This window comes from Carettochelys insculpta, chromosome 11, assembly GCF_033958435.1.
Source record: "Carettochelys insculpta isolate YL-2023 chromosome 11, ASM3395843v1, whole genome shotgun sequence".
NCBI lineage: Eukaryota > Metazoa > Chordata > Testudines > Carettochelyidae > Carettochelys > Carettochelys insculpta.
The window spans coordinates 8,971,565-8,993,124 of record NC_134147.1 but is presented as its reverse complement, the minus strand read 5'-3'; the positions used below and the strand labels follow the sequence as shown (position 1 = coordinate 8,993,124).

Below are 21,560 nucleotides of genomic sequence, written 5' to 3'. Positions count from 1 at the left end.
AGCACGTCCATACACAAAAAAGTGGATCAAAAGATCAATCTGCTCTTTGTGGCTGAAAGTTCTTCAGAATTTCCACCCAGAACAAGCTCACAGTGTTATGAGGCCTCCATAGGTCAAGTCCTTCCAATACTTCTCTAAAGATTTGGGTAATCTGTTGATCAGAGGCCCTCTCCAATTGGTGGATCCATAGGAAGATCCCAAATCAAGTTAAAAAACAGGCTTTATCCAAAAGCTTTTCTCTGTCTGCTGGTCTCTGGAGAACTCAGTTCAAACCTTTATATGCACATCTTTTCATGGAGTGCTAAGACTGGTTACAGGAAGATTATTAACAGCTCCCCTCTCTAACAAAGAAGGTAAATATAATGCTGCAACAACACGCACACAATTGCAGTTTTACTATATGTTGAACCTCTCAATCCAGAACTCTCTTGTCCAGCAACTTCCATAATCCAGCATGATTTTATTTAGCCATACTACTACTTATCATGGGTGTGGCCAAGTTTCCCATAGTCCCATGAAGTTTGTTTACAGACACCAGTCCTCAGTGTTCTGGGCCCTTATTTAGCTGTAATTTACCCCTAAATGTTTTCTAAGAACCCAGTAACAAGTGGAAGTATTGGTAATGTGCCAGACAATATTGACCTCCCCTGGTCTGGCAAATTCTCTCGTCTGGCACTGGTCAGGTCCTGAGGGTACTGGATGAGAGAAGATCAACCTGTACTATTTCCCACAAAGACATTAACCCTAATTAAGTAAGATTTAGCTTACTTCAGCAAAGTGTGTCTTAATTCTATAAAAGCTCCTTTCTGATATTGTCAATCTGGCACAGCCAGTATAGCCCATCATTTAGTGACAGGGTCCTGTGAAGTGGATTTAGAGGACGGCATGCCCTAAAGAAGCTGAGGATTGAAGTTGTGACTTCTAATGTCTGAGAGAGCAAGGAGATAATCCTCCTTCCCCAGCTTCTTAACTTTCATACAAATGGAAACAGCTGGGGTCCCAGAATCAGGCTTGAATCAGTTGTGAAAGGATGGAGACAGTCACTTTAAAAAAAATCACACTGAAAAATATTAAGAAAATTATTCACTGGATTATGGCAAATAAAAGCTGGTTTATTCTATCGAGTTTTAAGCAAGCAAAAAACAAACAATATTTCAGCATGTGTGCAGTGGTAGCACCCTGTGGTGGATTAAGACTGATTGGAGGCTGGAGCTATTGAAGTGATTGGATACTATGTAGCTTTCATAGTCATTGTTGCTACAGAATTCAGTGAGTAATGGAGGACTTCATTTTACACATGTCAATCAAGCACCTTTTCCAAGCCAAAATATATATGTATTGAAATAAAAGAGGAGTCATGTTTTAATCATAATGATGCAAATGAGTTTACCACAATCTCTCTTAACCAGCTTCTATCAATTAGTAACTCATATTGGTTTAATGAAACTTAGTAGCTATATTTATTTTCCTTATCATATAAAATTGCAGTGGCAAGCCATGCATGAAGGTTATTATGTTCTGCTAATTACCACTTCAAGAACCAAAGGCAACCAACGAAATGACCTATTATTAGTATTAATATTTATTACATATAAAGCACCATATGCCACTGCAGGTTATTTTCCTCCAGCTTAAATTATTCTCTGAAAAGGTTTGAAACCTATTTTACAAAAAAGCCTCCAATAAAAACTTATTTCACTTCATTGCTTTTGGTGAGAGCAAGAAAGTGAAAAAATATGAGATGAGACAGAATTAGAATTCACATTTTTTCTTTTAGTCTTCTGTTCAGACTACATTGTTATAAATGCTCTGTAGTGTGAGTCAATGACTCCTAGTTAAATCATATACTATTTGTGCCTACTTAATTATTCAGTAAGCTTTGAATGTAATTCAAGTAGGGACAAATTTTAAAAAAGTATCAGAAAGGAAAGAATGACCATACTGTGTCAGACCAATGTTCACCTAAGCTAACAGTCTAAGTTTGAACAGTGGTCAACGCCAGGTGCCTCAGAGGGAATAAACAGAATGATAAACGAATATAAGAATGTAAGAAAATGAAACTTCACACTCCAGAACATTTATAAAACATGATCTAGTCCTAAAGTGGGAATTAAATTGCAGAGCTGGGGAGGTAAGGTTTCCTGGCATAAGCAATACATCAAACCCGGCTAGAGACATGCTCTGGAGCCATAAACTCTAATCCTAAAAATGTAATTTTATACTCCTTCTGTAATCAGTGAACAACACCATTCATCCTTTCAGAGGAGACCCTAAGCAGTGAAGCCCTCCTACGATGTGTGGATCAAGATCTTATGACATTTTTCCCAAGAGTGTGTAGATGCAGCTGCCATTCTGACCTTTCTCTTTAGTGAAAGTTCCTCACCAGAGGACCTGCCTACACATAGGTAAGGGACTGTTGGCTGACAACTGAATCATCTTCCCGTCAGATGACTGCTCAGCCTCTCAGATCATCCCACCAGTCAAGAAGTGAGATGGCCAGCAATTTTTTCAGCTTAGTTTTTAAGGGGGAAACTATATAAGGAATAAACTAGAATTCAGGCCATGTCATAAACTTGGATGTCATTTTAGATTATAACCAATGAAAAATTTCCTCAGCCTTTCCTCATTCTTTACCATTTCTGTCCCTCTTTTTATTTATCTGTCCATCCCAGAACATTGGTAATAGTGATGAGTGAACTTGTCCTGAAAATATCATACCTGACCTGAGCTGTTTATCTGAGAAAGCAGGCCCCTTCATCCACATAGAAGAAATGGCTCATTTTTACAGGAAAACATCACTGAGCACAAAACCGACTACCTAATTTCAGGTAGTGAGATAACCAAACATTTCTTTGGAAGAATAAAAAGCTATTTTCTTGTGGTCTTCCTTTGATTAAGGACCAGATTCCTCTCAGGTTACATTGCTGGATTCACTTTAACATGATTATATTTGGAAGGCACTTACAATAAAATATAGGAGCTTCCTCAAGTAAACTGGTGTTGCTTTCCATAAATATAAACTCCAGCTTTTTTTCTGTTGATAGGCATGGTATAAGATGATCTTTGGTTTGAGCTATGTGTGAAAAATGGTCTAACTTGTTAATCACCCTGACTCGTTTTACTCTGAGGGAAGGAACAATTATTCCTAAACACCTTGGCTACGTCTACACTAGCAGGTTTTCCCATCTGCAATTCCAAAAGACCATCCCTCTCTTTTGAAAGGGAGCATCCAGACGTCACTGGCCATTCTTTTGAAAGAATGGACTAGGAAACGCTGCAGCAAGGGTCACATTGCAGGGCCCACAGCCAGAAGCTCACTGAAAGGGACCCTCCCAAAAACCCTTGCCCTGCACACACTGATTGCTTCCCTGCCACAGACAGCAGAATAGACCTGGTGCTGGGTCCAGATGAACACTCACAGTGTCATGGATCCCCAGCAGCTCCTGACAGGGAATTTCTCAAGGTCATAGTCCACATGCTTGGACATGGCGCTCCTCACTACCCTACAGTGACCATGGGCAGCCACCCACATAGATCCCCTCCTGCAGACCACTTCAGCAGGGCAACATCCACACCCTTTCCCCTGGTCAATCCAGTGCCTGTGGCGCTATCACACAAGCTCCAAGTGGTGGGACCAGCTTGGGATGGGGGAGCAGGATGACAACTGTTGGTTCCAGAACTTCAGGATGAGAAAGCACACATTCCTGGAGCTGTTCCATTGGCTCACCCCTGCATTCCAGCACCAGGACACCCGCATGAGGCCCTTGCTCCCCGTGGAGAACAGGTAGCCATTGCAATATGGAAGCTGGCCACCCCAGAGAACTACTGGTCTGTGGGTCACCAGCTCAGGGTTGGCACAGTGACTGTCGAGGCCACATTCATGGAGGTAAGGCATGCTCAGGTATCACACCTGAGATGGTGAGGAGGAAGGGGGCTCCCAAGTGATGGGAGGTGGCCCTGGAGGGAACAGGGGAGGGGGACCTAGGAGCACAACACCACACACTCACGAGTGCATATGCCCTCCATCCCATGCAGATTGCCAGGGCAATCAACACCATTCTGAGGAGGGTCGTCCATGTCAGGGACCTTGATGCTGCCATGGTGGGATATGCTGTGCAGGGCTTCCCCAGCTGTTTTGCTTCACTTGACGGGACCCACGTCGCCATCCAGGCCCCAGAACACAGCATGAGTTGCTCCATCAATAAGAAGGACTACCATTCCGTGGTGCTCCAGGCCCTCATAGACTCAGAGACGCTTCATGGATGTGTGTGTGTGGGCTCGTTGGGTCTAGCTCATGGTGCCCCGGTCTTCCAGAATTCTTGGCTTAGGCGTAGGATGGAGAGGGGGATCTACATGCCCCCACATGAGCTCCCAGTTGGGGATGTGACCATGCACCCCTGCATGGCAGCCGATGCCACCTATCCCCTGAACCCTTGTCTCATGGGGCCCAACACTGGTCACATGGACCTGAGCCAGGAGCTTTTTAATTCATGCCTCAACTGAGCATGCAATGCTGTGGAGTGCATGTTTGGGCTCCTGAAAGGGTGATTTAAGTGCCTCCTGACGCAGCTGGATATTGGCCTCCAGAATGTGCCACAGGTGGTGTCCACGTTTTGTGCTCGCCACAGTATTGCGGAGGGCAACCACGAGCCATTCTTGCAGGGGTGGGCTGCTGTGGCCAGCCCCAGATATGAGTAGCCACTCCGTGCCCCTTGTCACCAGGTGCATTGGGATGGGGTGCAGGTGAGAGAGGCCCTCCATGAGTCTTTCACTAGGGAGCCCCAATGACCCTGCACCACACACCCACCCTCCCCCAGGCACTCCCTGCCATGACCCCCCACCACACATCCACATCTTACCATCCCAACACCATTGACGAGGGACACAAGTGTGTTAAAGAATAAACTCTTTTATTAAATCTCACACTTTTTGTTTTAAAAACCACAACTCTATAAGAAACCAAAACTGTATAGAAAAAAGAACTATATACCAGGGGGAAGAGCAGGAGCTATTTTCAGGGGTGTTATAAATAAAATCTTTTAAAAATGCAAAACGTTGTTTCTTGCAAAAAACGCAACTGTATAAAAAACAAAACTGTTCAGAAAAAAGAACTATTTGTGGGGTGTTAAAAAATAAACTCTTTCACTACATCTAACCACTGTGTGTTATAAAAACCAAAGAAACAACTATATACAGGGTGGGTTGGGGGGAACTATTTACATGATGTTTTCCTGGAATGGTGGGAAGCGTAAGGGTCTAATCCTGCCACTGGAATGGTGGGTCATGACCCATTCTGGCCAAAGCCCCCTCTGCCTCCTCTAGTACGGAGTCCGGCTGGGACTATGGGGAGGTAGCGGCATAGTTGGGCCACAGCGGACTCTGCCATGGCGGTTGGTGGCAAGGGAATGCAGTGGAGGGTTGCGGCAGGGGCTGCAGGAGCTGGGGGGAGGCAGTCAGTCACTGAAGGACACGAAGGGTGCCCGCCACCTCAGCTCAGGCCTCCTGCTCCATCTCCATCCACTCCGTCAGTAGGGTGTTTTGGTCCCACAGGGTGTCCGCATAGGGCAGGTACTCTTCGCTCTTGCGCTGTTGGCAGGTGGGCATCCTGCCACAGAGTATCACAGGCACGGGAGATGGGAGTGCCACAGCCTTCTTGGTGACTGCTGCCATGGGGCTCCCCAGCCCCTGCACAGGGATTGTGTGGGAAGGCAGAGCTGTGGAGACAGATGGGAAGGGGGACAATCCACCAGTAGTGTGACCTGCATCCAAGGTCCATGCCCTGCACCCACTCTGGGAAGTCCCTCCAGTCTTCTGCCCCAGTGTCTGTTTGGGGTTCTTGGGTGCCCAGGGGTCCCCATGTTGGTGTGGCAGGCATGCTCTGCCCCTCCGTACCTAGACATGCAGCTGATTGTGGTGCTGTCCATGGGAGTGGGTGCTCAGTGCCACGTATTGCCCTCTCCGTGGCCATCTGGCATGCACCTGGACCACGGTCTATGGCCATATTACCGGCCCACTGCTGGCTGTGGTGTAGCTGGGCTCCCTCTCCCCATGCCACAGAGTGCTTGAAGTGCAAAGTACATACCTGAGGTTCCCTCCATGAACTGAGGGGAGGCCCTGGTTGATGTCACCAGGCTCAAGGAGCCGGATGGGATGGTGACAATGAGGGCACCCTCACTGGAGCCTTCCTCCTCTGATCCAGGCTCAGGCTCTTGCAGGGATGTCATTCCAGAGGCTTCAGGCTGGTCCTTCGCCTCTTCCTCCGGCTCCTGATCAGGTGCTGCAGTGTCCTGCACTCTAGTTGGGGCAGGGGTCTGCCTCTGTGGCCCCAAAGAGCTGGTCCAAGTCCTCATAATGAAGGCAGGTGGTATACGCCCCTCCAAGCCCCGAAAGGTGCCCTGCATCCCTGACCTTCACATAGGCCTGACATAATTCTTTGACTTTTGACCGCAACTGGTCAGGGGTTCGTGGTGGGTTCCCTTGTGTGGTTAGGCCAGATGAGAGGTGTGCAAATGCCATGGCATTGTGGCACTGCCTGGTTGTCTGCAGGAAGACTTCCTCCCTACCCCAAAAGTAGAGGAGGTCCCACTTCTTGCCTGTGGACCAGGATGGGGCCCTCTTCTGTATGCCATCCTGGGAACCCTCTGCTAGCTCAGTGGGGTGACCCTGATGGGTGCCTGGCTCCTGGCAGCTGGTCATGAGGATAGAGCAAGCGGCTGCATAGCACAGCAAAACAGAATCCTCATGCACTGCTGACTTGCTCGTGCTGCTGCAGCTGAAAGCACGCTGCAGATTTAAGACATGGCCAGATGCTGGGGCTCCACTCGTGCTGGCCAAGGCATCGCTACACACCAGCTGGCTGGTGCCATGGAAGATTACTCTTTCAAAAGAGTAGCCTATGGAGTGTCTACACAAATTTTCTGTTGAAAGAAGGCACTCTTCCTGAAATGGGAGTGGAAGAGCATTTTTGAAAGGAGCACCAAGTTCTTCTGAAATTACTTTTGAGAGCACATGCATGTGTAGACACTCTGTGAACACTTTTGAAAGAGCAGCTTCTCTTGAAAAATGTTTCCAAAGAACATGCTAGTCTAGACATAGCCCTTCAGTCTTCCTGCTCCTACTCCATTTCTAATGTGCTATTTCAATTTTTTTTTAATGAAGGAGTAGGGTAGTTTCTGTCAGACAACGCATTTGCATTACATAGTTGCATAAGCTGCAACCAGAAAGACACCACTGTAAAGTCCTCTTTCCAGCCAATGATATCTTTTAAACTGTGGGGAAATACTTAAAAAACCTACTTGTGCAAAGCTTTATGATTGTCTATTTGCAACATTGCAATCAAGTGACCAATAGAAATGAGCCATTCACATTTTTTAAAACAATAGTATATTCCCACATGTAACTTCTATATAGCTGTTTTTAAAGCTTCTACCATCTGAGAACACATGTTAAGACATGACAGTCTTGACTCGTTTGAAGAAATTGTATTTGGAAATATGCAATTACCCATAGAGCTTGGCAGTATATTACAGTAAAAGCCGAACATTCACAGGCCTGGGTGCCTGCAGTATGCAACACAGAAGACGCTGGGACAAGAGGTTCAGAAGGGCCGCAAACACTGAGTGATTACTGCATGGATGGGCAAGATGTGGCCGATGGGCTGAATCCGGCCTGCCAAGGTTTATAATCTGGCCCACAGCTGACATCTTTGCTGGGGATGGGCGGGGAGCTTCAATTGCCTCCCCCAGCAAAATGTGTCAGCTCCCATTGACCAGTTTCATGCCTCCCCCACCCTCAGCTGCCATTGGCCAGCCAATACGAGCTGAGAGACAGGGAAAGCAAAGGGTACCAGGGTAGAAGGACAGGGGCTGCTAAAAGGTGGGCTAATCCAAGGCAGACTCAAGGACTGGGGGAGGTGGTTGGTTGAGGTGAAGCAGCCAGGTATGCAGGCAGACTGGTGGTGTGGGTTAATGGGCCAATCGGCAGTGCTGTGTGGCATGTGGTCTCGCCAAGGTTGTTTCCACAGCTCTCCAGGGCTTCCAAAGCGTGCAAGGCAACACAAGAACCAGGCTGTCTTCTTCCATGGAACATGTGGGATGGGGTGGGGTAATGCTGGTTCCCGGGCTGTGAGCTTACCCAGACAATGGGTGAAGGGACAGTTGGTGCAGGTTATATTAGACCTTCCAGAGCGGCAATGGTTGGCTACTGCAGAGGCTGCTGGGAGGTATAGGACTAGGGCACAACCAGTCCCTCAATGCGTGCACCTGAGAGCAACAGGAGTGGGCCCAGCAGTGTTCTAAGGAGTGGGAGTACCAGGAGCCCAGGCAGACTAGCTGGAAGGCTGCACTCTCAGTGGGGCATTGATGGTATGATGTGGCTGCAGATTTAGCATTTATTGCAGCAACTCCAGGCATCTAGGTGCGAGGACTCTGGACAGGGTAAGCCCAGCATGGGCCCAAGCTGGGTGGCAGGACATAAGCGGGTCCAGCAGTCCCCCTGTATGGGTGGGGAAGCTTGGGTTGGGAATGAAACCCCTGGTCACATTGGGAATCACCAGCCATCAGGAAATGCAACTTCATGGGACAGAGTAGAGACACCCAGGGACCCCTTAGGTGAAGCTTTGCAGATACCCCTCCATATAATCCTCAGCACAGTTTTGCCAGGGTGGCTGACCCACTGCAAGTTCACCTACTTGGTAAAATTAAGGAATACATCCAGAGAGGTGACTATGTGGACGCATTGTGCTTATTGCACAGGGAGGTGCTGATGGAGAGCACGCAGGGACAGAACAAACAAAACCGGGAGCCGCCCATGTGTCCCCCCAGTACATAAAACATGGGATCACTGGGAGTCACCCTTCCTCATCTATGCAGGTGTGATATTACAGGCCTACGCAGAGAGGAGCCCTCCTTAATTATACAGACAGAATTAGGGGGGGCACACAATGCAGGTGAGAGCACATGCTGCTTTAATTATGATGAGCATGTCATTTAAGGGCATCAACACAACTGGAGATTCAAAGGGGGACACCTCATCACACACTGTGGTTGGAGTGGATGACACCAAGAGAGCCAGGAGCTCACACAGACAGTGCTTTGTTCATACCGTAACAAGCCCAGGAAGGGCCCCTGTGAAGTAATAATATTTGCTGGGTGTTTAACAGTGGTGGTTGTTTTCTCAGCACCCGTGAACTCAGGCACACTTGTGAGATGCGTCTGGAGACTCATTCAGCCCATTCTTGCCAAGGTGGTAGGAGAAGCTCAAAGGGAGGAAAGAGGAGAAGAAATGGCTCAATATGGTTTGGCTATGGCAGAACAGGGGTTAAGCTGAGGGTAGTGCAATGGGTATGGGCACCAGTGGCAGTCAAGCCTGCAGTGCTAAGGGTCTTCGATGGGATTTCCTTAACAAGGCAAGTGGGGCATATTTATGGGAAGGGTTTGCAGATGGATTTCAGCCCCCTTTGTGGGGAATAGGATCCAGGTGACATCAACAAATTTAAAGCCAGGAACTGGAAAGGGGCAGGTTGCTCAGGAAAAGACTGCACAGGAATTAAGGTAGGGCTCGATAGTCCGGCAATGTGAGCAATTACCTCCAGCCCCCCGCTAGGCCCTCCAGACATCTCCAGGGACATATTGATCAATCCATCACCTGTCATACCATGAGGGGGCTCTGATAAAGATGAGCTAGATCCCTGATGAAGCAGTTCATATGGTTAGGGGCTTCTGGCTCAGGGGCACTAACAGCTAAGTGTGACTTCATCAGCTCTTTGACCACCCCGGTGCACTTTGACCTTTCAGGTTCCGTTTCTGAAGGGCTGTTTTACTTTGACAAGGCTGTGCCCATAGGCTGCTCTCTGCCCTGTGCAGCATTTGAAAAGTTTAGTGCAACCTTGCAATGGGCAGTGGTGTGGGCAGTGGGGCTATGCCAAGCAGTATGTCATTTAGATGATTTTTTATTCACAGGATGAGCCAATGCAGATGCGTGTGTTCACCTGTTGGACATGTTTCAGGCCCTTGCTAAACATTTGGGGGAACCTTTAGCAGAGGAAAAAGAATCTGAGGGCCCTTCCATTACGTGGACCTGCCTAGGGACTGAGCTGGTCACCAGGGAGGCCAAATCATGGCTCCCTTCTGGATAAGCTCCAGGAGCTATTTGGGCTTAGGCAGAAGCACATGAATGGCTAAAAGACTCATGCTGAGAGACCTGCAACCTATCTGGGGGCATCTGAACTTTGCCTGCAGGGTCGTCGCTCCAGGGTGGGCATTTTGTGCCTGGATGGCAGCAGCTACAGCCGGCATAGCCAGGACATGCCAGGACACATGAGTCACTAGAGCGATGAAGGAAGACTTGGAGGTGTGGGAACATTTTCTAAGACCATTTAATGGGGTATCATTGTGGCGGGAGGAATGGCTACTAGAAAGGGGATTAAAAGCCATTCAGATGCTGCTGATGTGACCAGGAGGTTACTCTGAAATGGTAAAGAAAGGGTTAAAAACAGAACTGGAAGAGGGCTGTCTTGGCAGCCAATCAGGGGGCATGATTGTGCTGCCAATAAGAGCCCAGAAGGACTTTATAAGAGATGCCTGGCCAGGGTAAAGACACTCTTGCTCCAGCCCTGGCGGGAGAGGGACATAGCTCTCTGCCAGGATCAGGTACCACGGACAGAGCAGTGCTGGGCCAAGGCAGAGTGAGCCATGGGAGCTCTTGTCAGGCAAGCCCCTGGCTGCAGGGTCTGAGGCAAGGCCCAAGGGTACTAATGTGGCAGAGAGGCAACCAGAACAACAGAAGGCAGCAGATCCAAAACCTTGCCCATGATGAGTGGCCATTTCAGACTGTAGTCTGCCCCTGAGCTAAGGGGCTAGATGAAGACCAGCAGTGGGTCACTGAGGCAAGGTGGGTGTAGGGATCTGGGGTTCCCAAGGAGGGAAGGACCTCAGGGCATGGAACACTGTAGTGGGGCAGTAGCCTGAGGGAAGGACTCCACGGTCAGGAAAGGACACAGGTCCTGACATAAGATGGAGAACCAACTGGTGGGCAACAGTAGGTGAGACACTGACCTGAAGAGGGTGCTCTGGGGGCTGTATGAGCTAATTCCCATGTGACCAGCAGGAGGCACCACCTTGGTGAGGTGTGCCCGGTTATAGGGAGACACTGGTTTGGGGGTCTGCACAGAAATGGTCTGGCTCCTGGACACAAGACAAGGTTGTGTGTGACCTGACTTTCTTGGGAATTCTCCCCAGTGTAGTTGCAGTGATTATTTGGAGAGCAGAGCTGGCTAATGAGGGTATGCTTCTGGTGTGACCACATGGCAGTGGTACAAGTTATCAATTGCCAAATGTCCAGCTCAAACAGCATTGTGAAGTTGGCAAGGGCATTTGCTTTACAATGTTTAACCCTGAAAGCCTGTTTTATTTTAAGTCTGTGCTGGGCATGGATAACGGCACAGCAGACACCTTGTCTCATTTCCAGTATGCCAGATCTTGAGAGCTGGCACTAGGCTAGCAGTGAACCCAAGAAGATGCTAATGGCTCTCAAAAACCTCGGAATAGCATGTGGTTGGGGGAGTGGTAAATTGGGCTCCAAGCACACACGTTGTTTAGTTTGTTTTCTGTTAAGGAGTTCTGTCAGTTCAAGGTTCTAGAGTACAGGTCACCTGTACAGCCCACTGTGGAGGGCAGTTTTTGCAGTTCCTGGGTCCAGGACAATGCACTGACTGGCACTGCTTATTGATCTTACACTGGACTATTAATGCTTTCTCCTGAAAAAAACTGTTCACCTGTCAGGGCCACTAAGCAAGAGGCCATTGGGAGAGGTCTGGGAATGGGGTTGAGAGGGATGCACCAAGCAAATTGCTGGTGCCCCCCCTTGTGGTAGATGTTTTGTGCAGGTACGCCATAGAGAAGGCACCCAGAGACCAGATAAATGGCCCAGTTAAAGGACCTAAAAGAAGGTACTGGAAACATGAAGAGAATGGGGGAAGTTCTAGCCCTCCCAGCCCCCAGTATAGAAAGGATGTGCATGCATTGGAGAGGGTTCAGCAGAGGTCAGCTAAAATGATTATTCAGTTTGCAGAAGAGAAGACTGAGGGAGGATGGAGAGAGACTGTTCTCGATGGTGACAGGTAGCAGAACAAGAATCAATGGTCTGAAGTTACAAAGGGAGAGGTGCAGGCTGGATATTAGGAAAAACTAATTTGATTTTCTCAGCATCCACACATATTTTTTGTTTATTCCAGCAAGGCAAGTAATTCATTCCTATTTTGCAAAATACTTATTTTTCAATTATTTACACCTTTCTCAAGCAATCACTTTCTGAGATGCAATTTTTATGCTAGTTCTCAGGCCAGAGGCAATTTGTGTGTGTGTAAAACACATGAACAGTGTCTATTCAGGTATTCTGAACTGGACTTTTTAATAAATGTAGGCACAGTTTTTGGTGAAACAACATCCTCTTTTCTAGTTCAGTATTTATGCTTGCAAGCAAACCATTACGCTGAAAGCTCTGACATTCCTTTCAGTGTCTAGAAAATTGAAATTAAGTTTCTCATGGCAACTTTTAACTCCCTCCACATATACAAATCTATGATGATAAAGCCCTTTTATTAGAACAACAAGACAATCTAAGTTATGTCTTTATCTTTTATATGCATCCTTTAGGGGATGACCTGTCTTCATATTATCTTGTGCATGCTGTTGGAGCATAATAGAAAATAAATTACAGCAACAACAGGCAATGCTGCACTATTAGATAATAAAATGAAAAGAAGCAGATCTTTCTCTCTGTACTGCCGCTCCAGTAAACTTGTACAAATTCTTTAAATTCTGTATTGATTTATATGTCATGTATCCCTTTTTCTGTAACTAATTACAGACTACTACCTATTACAAACATTTACATGGTAAATTTATGGATTATTGCACCAAAATTGAATTATTTCAGAGAGTTAATGTGGTAGGGGGTTGGGTTTCTTTTGCATTTCAAATAATATTGTGGCAGAAGTAAATGTGTGTTAGAGAAGGAAATTAAAGTTTTGCCCTTTCCCTTATGGTCATAACCTATAACTCCCATACAGTCTTCCCTGCCTCCACAATTGTACCATTGGTATGTAAAATATACCTCGCTATGTATTCAGCAAGTGTGAATTGAAGCAACTGTACTGACTCAGATAGCAAAAAAACAGTCAAGTAGCATTTTAATGACTAAGAAAATAATTTATTCATTGATGAAGTTTCATGGGACAGACCCACTTCTTCAGAACTTTGATTTTTAGTTTTTGCTCTCTCTCTCTCTTTTTGTTAAATTCGCAGTGTACCAGTTTACTTTCATCAGAATTTCCAGATCTGAAGAAGTCGGTCTGTACCAGGAAAGCTCATCACCTAATAAATTATATTGCTAGTCTTTAAAGTGCTACAGGACTGCTTTTTGTTTTGTGAAGATACAGACTAACACACCTACATCTCTGTGACTCAGACAATTGAGACTTATCATTCAGTACAGACTGTCAAGGCCTAGTAAAGAAGTATTTGGTTGGTACAGTCAGGCCTGAGTTGAATACTGCAAAACTAAGAGCTATTTAGGGTTTCCATTTAACAGGGGCCTGTTGCACCAGACAGTAAAGGAGGTAGAACTTCACTGGATAGGCTTATGGTAAAAAAGAGGGGACTGAATACCTTTTTGGCTGAAATCAAACTTATATACCGGTATATGATTCAAAAAAAGTTTGCAGCTGGTTTAGACCAATATTAGATGTATGGAGTCTATTTATCATTAAATCCAAGGTCAGCCATTTAGAAGTATAGCTATTCAAAATGCAATTAAAATATTCCCAAAACACAGATTTTGTTTCAGATTAAGAGAATCATTAAACTAAGTCCTCTCCATAACGTATATGAGCTGTACTTTGCTTCTCCTTCTGGGAAAGCGTTTCTCAAAGTTGTCTCATATTTATTCTGGAAAAAAGCTTTCAGGAGACTAGCCTGAAAGCAGTAGTAACATTACTCTGAAGTGAACTGAATGTCAATTTAATTTATAACATACCTTGTTCTAAAATACGCAGTCCTGTAGCACCTTAGACTATGTCTACACTAGAGGATTTTGTTGACAAAATCTGCGCAGCAACCACATTCCCAAGGCATTCTGTCGGCAGTAAATCGACAGAATGCAGCAGTTCTATCAGCAGAGTTCTGCCATTCCCCAATGAGGCAGAACACCTCTCTGAACAGAGATCTGTCAACAGAAAGCCAGTCTGGATGTTCTGGGGAGCCTTCTGTCAACATATAGGGCTTCCAGGACACCAGGCAGCCCTGTCTGCTTGGCCTCCCTTTGGGTGTTTTGTTGAGAGAGCAGTCAGGCAGACCAGCTGCTCTCTGTAGACAGAGTGGATCACTTTTTTGATCCACTTTGTGGTCTGGCTGCAACTTACCAATAGTTTTGTTGGAAGATATCTTCCAACAGTAACTTCTGTGGACAGATAGCTCTAGTGTAGATATAGCCTTGGAGACTAACAAATGTAGTAGACCATGAGCCTTTGTAGGTAAAACCCACTTCCTCAGATAAAAGCACATGACCTAATACATTTGTTAGTCTCTAAGGTGCTACAGGACTGCTTGTTATTTGTGAATTACAGACTAAGTGGGTCTTATCCACAAAATCTCATTACCTAATAAGTAACATTTTTAGTCTGTAGGGTGCTGCAGGACTGCTTGTTTATTTTTCTTTGTTTGTTTTTGAGAGGGACCCTAGTGAGACTTGAGCAAAAAAAAATAGAAAGAGCTAGATTGAATGTTATTGTAACTCTAGTGGAATAATTACTCAGGGAAATGCAAATTGTTTATCCCAAGCCATGGTGCATATATATGTGATTGATGACATTACTAACCTTTAAGCAAAAGACAATGTGAGGGAGAAGTCTTCATTACTCATTTAGCAGTGAGTATGTAATCAGCCAATATAGGTTCACACAAAGTGCAATTGACAGAGTATGTAGATCTGCATAATTATTACTAGAATAAGCAAGTTTCCTTCTTTGTGACATAACACATACTCCCTTTGGGTGTCAGCTGATGTCCACAAGTCATTAAAATATGTTCAAAGAATGTGTAACGAGGTATGCCTTCTGAATTAGCTGAAAAATAACCTTGGGCATCTCATCCTGAAAACAAATTTCTTTATATATTTTATACCAAACTTTTTTATGATCAAAATGGAAAGAGTGCTGTGTGACAACGCATCATGTGTTCATTTTATTTCATTAGAGCTGAGATCTTTGGCACACCTCAGTGTAAGCATCTCATAAATAGTATAAACAGGAAGACAACAGCCATAATGAGAACGCTAACCGTGTGCATCAGAAGATAATGGAATATATTTTAGCACAGCATATCACCTTCTTCATGGATTCTGAAATCTTTAGCCTGAGGGCACTAAAACAGCCTCTCAGAACAACCAGAAATATCTACTGTGTCTATCTCCAGTTATCAAATCACAGGACAAAACACTTTGATTCCTGATCAGAACATGCCCACTAAAGATACCACTCTTCAATTATTGAACAACACAGTAAAAATTCTGGCATCTTCCCATCATTTCTCTACATAAAAATGATAATATACCACATAGAGGAGAGATGGAACACATAACATGGCAAGATTCTTGAAAAGATGATAAAGAAGCCCAAATTGTTTCAGGCTTTTGATATCTGACTCTGCAATCATTGACATTTGGCCCAGGGTTAGAAAAAAGTTGAGTTAGCTCTCTCAGCTCAGGCAAGTCCATTTATTTTTAGTTTTATGAAAGCCACTGCATTGACATGTCTACTCTGTGTTGTAACACAATAGGACTTACGTTTACACTAAGCCAGTTGACAATGGAAGGTTCAAATATATCATATCACCTACAAATACAACTCACAGTAGCACAATGGAATACTCCCACTGCTCAAAGACACTGAAAAGCAGTAACAGAGCGGCAGACCTTTGCTGGGGAAAAAAAAAAACTTTCATCATAAACATACTTGGTGTCTGCTAACAGATTCCTGTCAGGCTGTTCAACACACTCCTCCTCCAAAGAATGACTCTTATGCCTATGTATTTCACTCCTAAAAATTATGCCAGAAAAGACAAGAGATGCAGCTTTTTCTTAAGAAATTCTTAGACAAAGAAAATCTTGATTTGGATTTAATAGTTCTCCAGAAATTTTATTTATATGCACTCATGTGTTTGTAAACAGACTATCTCTGTATTTTGGCTGACAATTTTTAAAATCATATTAATGTGTACATGGGCATGGAAGCAATGCTTACGAATAGACAGTTTCACTGGACTGGCCACATTATGAGGATGGATGATACAAGGATACCAAAGATAGTTTTCTATGGCCAGTTTGCTCACGGAAAGCATCTTATCAATGGTCAGTGTAAGTGCTATAAAGACACCTTAAAAGCCAATGTGAAGTCATGCAGCATGTCTTCATCATCTGGAAACTCTAGTTCAGGACAGATTGCCCTAGTGGCAAACCACAATACAGGCTCTCAATTGGTTTGAGAGTCAGCATATCCAGGCAGTACAGGAAAAGCATAGGGTCAAAAAAGAACTTACAACGCTTTGCAGTTTGTGACTTTTTACGTGGTATCTGTAATCGGCTCTGCCAATCAAGGATTGGTTGAGTCACTCACCAGTGGCATCACAGAAGATGAGCTCCATCAATCGATGGTTCAGTCCAAGAAGAAGAGGAAGAAGAAGAAGGTGTTCTTTGGCTACTCCAAGCCATGCAGTATCAATGTGCAAATAGATAAAAATATTTCCTATGCCTAAAAAAACCTCAACCTACTCTATAACAGTTTCAGCATGATTTGCCCTTTTCAAATGATAAATATATTGAAGAAGCAGAAATCAGAATTTTGTAGCCTCTTAATCCTCCCAGAATAGTGGCATTTACAGTCCCATTAGAATCTGCTGCTTCCAAAGTGCCCTTCTTTACACCATGATCTGAATTCATCCTAGGTTAAATTCATCCTCCAATGAATTGTAATGAAAACAGATCATTGGTCTGACCAATCTAATTCTTTATATTGTGAAAATTCGGGTCCACCTCCTGCAAAGTTTTATGTATACAAGTAATTTTAAAGACAAGTGGTCTCGCTGAAGCCACTGAAAAATATTTGTGAAAACAAAGTTACACGTATACAGCTTGGGCCCTGAATCACACGAATTCAGTGTTGCTGGGGGAACGCACCAGTGCACCATGGGACCCTTGATTTTGGGACCAGGCAGGGCAGTACTCATCCCTCCAATAATCAACTGTACCTTTTTCTAATTTATAGAATAAATACATGAAAAAAATTCCATTCGCAAAGAATCAAATGATAAAATGTGTACTTTTGTTTTTCTTTTTACCTTCTACTCTCATTTGCAGGACCTAAATGCTATTTAACAGCTCACGGTTATGAAAGTATCAACAATGTTTCAAAAAGCTGGAGTTTCTTTTGGCCATGTTTCACCGGACTGATCACAAACGCCTACTTACCAGAATTTTTGTAGTATAAGCACTGTTGATGGCAATTGCATTAACCAGCAATTCAAGGATTTTGCTTGTTATAGATCCTGGATCAGGGATCTCTTTGTAGTGGACATCACCAATGTAGACTTGTACTACTGTCATCCTGTTGGTTGTTAGTGTCCCTGTTTTGTCAGAGCATATGGCCGTAGCGTTACCCATCGTCTCACAAGCATCTAAATGGCGGACCAGGTTGTTATCCTTCATCATTTTCTGTCAGAAAGCAAAATAAGAAGTCTTCTAAAATTTGCTTTGGTAGATTTTTAAAATCTCTCATCATTGTAAAAACACATAAAGTTAGATGTGACTAATGGAGTGTGGTGCTTGCTTACCAATGCGTCAATGTAAAGAGCACTTAGTAGTCACCCCTTAAAATGTTTGCCAATTTTGCTTTTGATGAAAGGATATATACCTCAGAATTTGCAGTGTATACATTCTAAGAAATTGTTTCTGTGGACCCCTTTTATTGTCAAAGCCTCTCAGCTTTACTGGTATCAGAGAGGTAGCCATGTTAGTCTGCATCTTTGAGAACAACAAGAAGTCCTGTGGCACTTTATAGATGAACAGATATTTTGGAGCATAAGCTTTCGTGGGCAAAGACCCACTTCATCAGATGCATGAGAGACATGAAGCGGGTGTTTGCCCACGAAAGCTTATGCTCCAAAATATCTGTTCATCTATAAAGTGCCACAGGACTTCTTGTTCTTCTCAGCTTTACTGGGAAGATCCTGCATTCTGCAATCTAGCCCGAGAGACCACATCTCCCATGATGCTTTGGGGAAAAAACGGGGGAACCTGTTCTCATCCAGGAATGCCGGGTGCAGGGCAGACCAGATGCTGGGCTCCACTGGAGCTCTGTCAAGACCAAGAGCTGCTGCTGGATGCTAGAGCCTGCTGGGACCATGATCAAACAGGGAGTTTCAGCAACTGTTGGTGCTACTCCCTGATGGGGAGGGACCACTGCTGTGCCTGGAGCTGACTGAGAAGGGCCTGCAGGGAAGGAACTATGAGCAACTGTGACTCTTAGTCAGGAAAGTGCTTCCAAAGAATGGGCACAGCAGAGAGACTGATGCCAAGTCTCCAGATAGGCAGAGATTTGATCTGTCCAGTGAACCAGGCCCCTGGACGTGTAGCATTTGGTGGGATCAGCTCTAGCTTCAGAGGGGTCTTGCAGCTCACTGCCCTGGCTCAAGTGATTCACAGAACCTGCACAGTGCTGTCTCCACTCTAGCTGCAGATCTTCAAGCACACCCACACAAGTGCCAGGACCTCTGAAATTCGGAGGAGTGTACACTTAGGGGTGGGGTAAATGCCGGCAGTGGAAATGGCAGTTAGAAAGGTTTCATTTATTTCTGTACCCTTTATTAATTGATTTCATTTAACTGCAAACTGTGGATTTCATTGAGGAGTGATATTTATTCTTAGTCTGTTAAACCCTGTTTCTTTAAGTTGTTAAGTGAAAACATGTTAATTCTAATTGAAGTACCTTAGATTATAGGATTTATAATGGTTATTTTGGAGTTAGATGCATGCCACAGATTATTACTGAAATGGATTTATTTGTGGAGGTTTCCAAGGCACAAGGTTACAAGGGCCAGCCAGATGGCAGCACTGCTGACTTTGAATTCTTACAGAAGTTAGGGACTGCAGCAGAGGGGTGGATAGAGGGTTCCCACTTATGCAACATTACCATTGAGTTACTCAGGGTCTCCTTTAACAACAAGAACACCAGGCGCCCAGGTATATAAGTGAGTGCTACCTGCTCCAGGGAGGAAAGGGGTCATTACATTTTGATGCCAGCGGTGTATCCACAGTGTTGTATATGCATGAACAAATGTGGGAACCTCATGTCTTAATGTGGAGAACTTCTGAAGAAATCAAATATTTCCCCAGTATACTGAGAGAGCAGGGAATGGAAGGATAAGCAAATGTGCTATACAAAGACTGTGCTTCTCCAATTAATAAACATTCACAGTGACTTTCTGGGAGATTGTCTTGTATAAGTAAATCTCTTTAGTATCACCTTCGTATATTGTTCTGCAATGCATATTTACAAAACTGTCCTACGTTTGTTCTGTTGGAATTTTTACTCTGAAGCATCTTCCATATGTTTAAAGCAGCTTCCTTTACAGTGCCCACTGTGTTTATATTGGTAGGTGATTCAGCTTTCCATCAGCTGCATAAAAATTAAATAGCGAGTCCACTACCAAACTAAAAAAAAAAAAACATTGGGAGGTGGTGGAAAGAGCAGCTCAAAGTGCTACTTACCTTAACAGAATAAGCTAAAGAAATCGTGACAGCAAGTGGAAGCCCTTCAGGAACGGCGACCACAAGAACAGTAACACCAATGATGAAGAACTTGACAAAATATTGGACGTAGACAGGAGTGCACTCAGGCAGCCACTGCTTCTTTTTGACAACGAACGTGTCAATAGCAAAGTACAGTACCAAAATGATGACAGTAATGGCAGACATCACCAAACCTGAAAAGACAATAAGCATTTGCAGTTTGAACCCCAGTCTTATCTCAAAGGATTTGAATCTATTCTGTTAGGCCACAGTGGGGGGAAAAAGCCATCAATATTAAAGTAATGGTGAGTCACATAAGTTCAGGAGATCATAGTCCATAGATAAAGTTTTAAATGGAGCTTTTGGGTTATCTGTTGCATTCCTCAGAATGAAAGAGAACTGACCTCTGCATTACACCCATGTGTTATCACATTCATTTTTAAATACCTCTAGTCTCAGTGCCTTATTAATCAGCCTTGAGAAACTGTTCCAGGAGCTCAATTTAATCAAATATTTTAAATTAATTTAAATTAAATTAATAAAATATTTCCTGTTGTCTAAACTAAGTCTTCCTTTTCCTGCTTGCAGGATATTAGCACAAGTTTGACCTCCTTGGCCCAACACCCTCAGGACCTATGTGGTTCCTGACCAGGAATGTTGCTGGACCAGGGGAAGTCAATGCGCCCGTGCTGACTTCCCACCCCAGCTCCTGGGCTCCCCTCCCAGCTGCCACCTGCAGCTTCTTGGTCCCCCACCTCCTGAGGCTTCATGGCCCCAGTTGTTCCTGGCAGTGAGCCACCAGCTTCCCAGACACAGCTCCCCAGCCCTGGCTGTCCACACCCCAGGCATGGGTGGGACCAGCCATGGGCCACCTGTTTCCTGGCCCCAGTTATGGCTCCCTGCCCAATTACAGTTCCCTGGCACTGGCTGCCAGCTTCCTGGCCACAGACCACATGCTTCCTAGCCCTGTCCAAGTGTCAGTGGCTTCCCATCCCCAGCCGCTGCTGGCACCCCTGCCACTGGCCCAGCTGTGGCTGCCCCAGTTGGGGCTCCCATCTCGCACTGCCCCACCCCAGCCAACAGGACCACAGATGTTATGGGACAAGAGTGTCCCCAGTTTCAGAGGTTTAACCTGTAACACCTCCCAAATGCAAATCTATATGAATACCCGAGAGGGAATACCACAGATGTAACCTCCATCTTTTCTGTGCTATTGCCTCTCCAGGTATTTATGCGCCTTTTTGTTTCCATATTTTTCATTTTTTCTAAAAGCACATCTTATTAAATCTTGGAAAAAATTTGTTGTCTTTCGTGTCTAGTTCAGGTCTGTGAAAGGCATTCTGAGCCCCAGGGTTAATGCAAGGTGGAACACATTGTTTAGCGCAAATCACTAGGAAGGACGTAAGGTACATCTAGATTACGTGGAAGATAGATCCAGTCAGGATCAATCTGCCAGAGTTCAATTCTGTGCACCTGGTGGAGACGTGCGAAGTAGAAGTATCTTGTGTCGGCAGTTGACCCCTGTACTCAGTAGCACAAGGAATAAGAGAGGTCAATAGGAGAGTTTTTCCTGTCAACCTCCCTCTGTGAAGACAGCCAGGTAAGTCAACTGCAGATAAGTAGATTCTAGCTACGCAATTCCCATAGCTAGAATTGCGTATCTGCAATCGACTTACCTGCCTAGTGTAGACTAAGTCTCAGTCTACGAGACAATTCAGGGT

General features: G+C 44.9%; 1 protein-coding gene across 10 annotated transcripts in view; it reads right to left on the bottom strand.

Annotated features, from left to right (window-relative positions):
- Window positions 1-21,560, bottom strand: part of ATP2B2 (ATPase plasma membrane Ca2+ transporting 2) — a 340,287-nt gene that overhangs the window by 118,809 nt on the left and 199,918 nt on the right. For 9 of the 10 annotated variants that reach the window (XM_075006185.1, XM_075006187.1, XM_075006186.1 and 6 more), the window contains 2 exons: window positions 19,819-20,033; window positions 17,521-17,763 (listed from right to left, as the gene is read on the bottom strand). In XM_075006185.1, the coding sequence (XP_074862286.1) occupies window positions 17,521-17,763; window positions 19,819-20,033 (458 nt within the window). The remainder of the gene's footprint in view (window positions 1-17,520; window positions 17,764-19,818; window positions 20,034-21,560) is intronic. The other variant, XM_075006195.1, reaches the window with a different exon arrangement.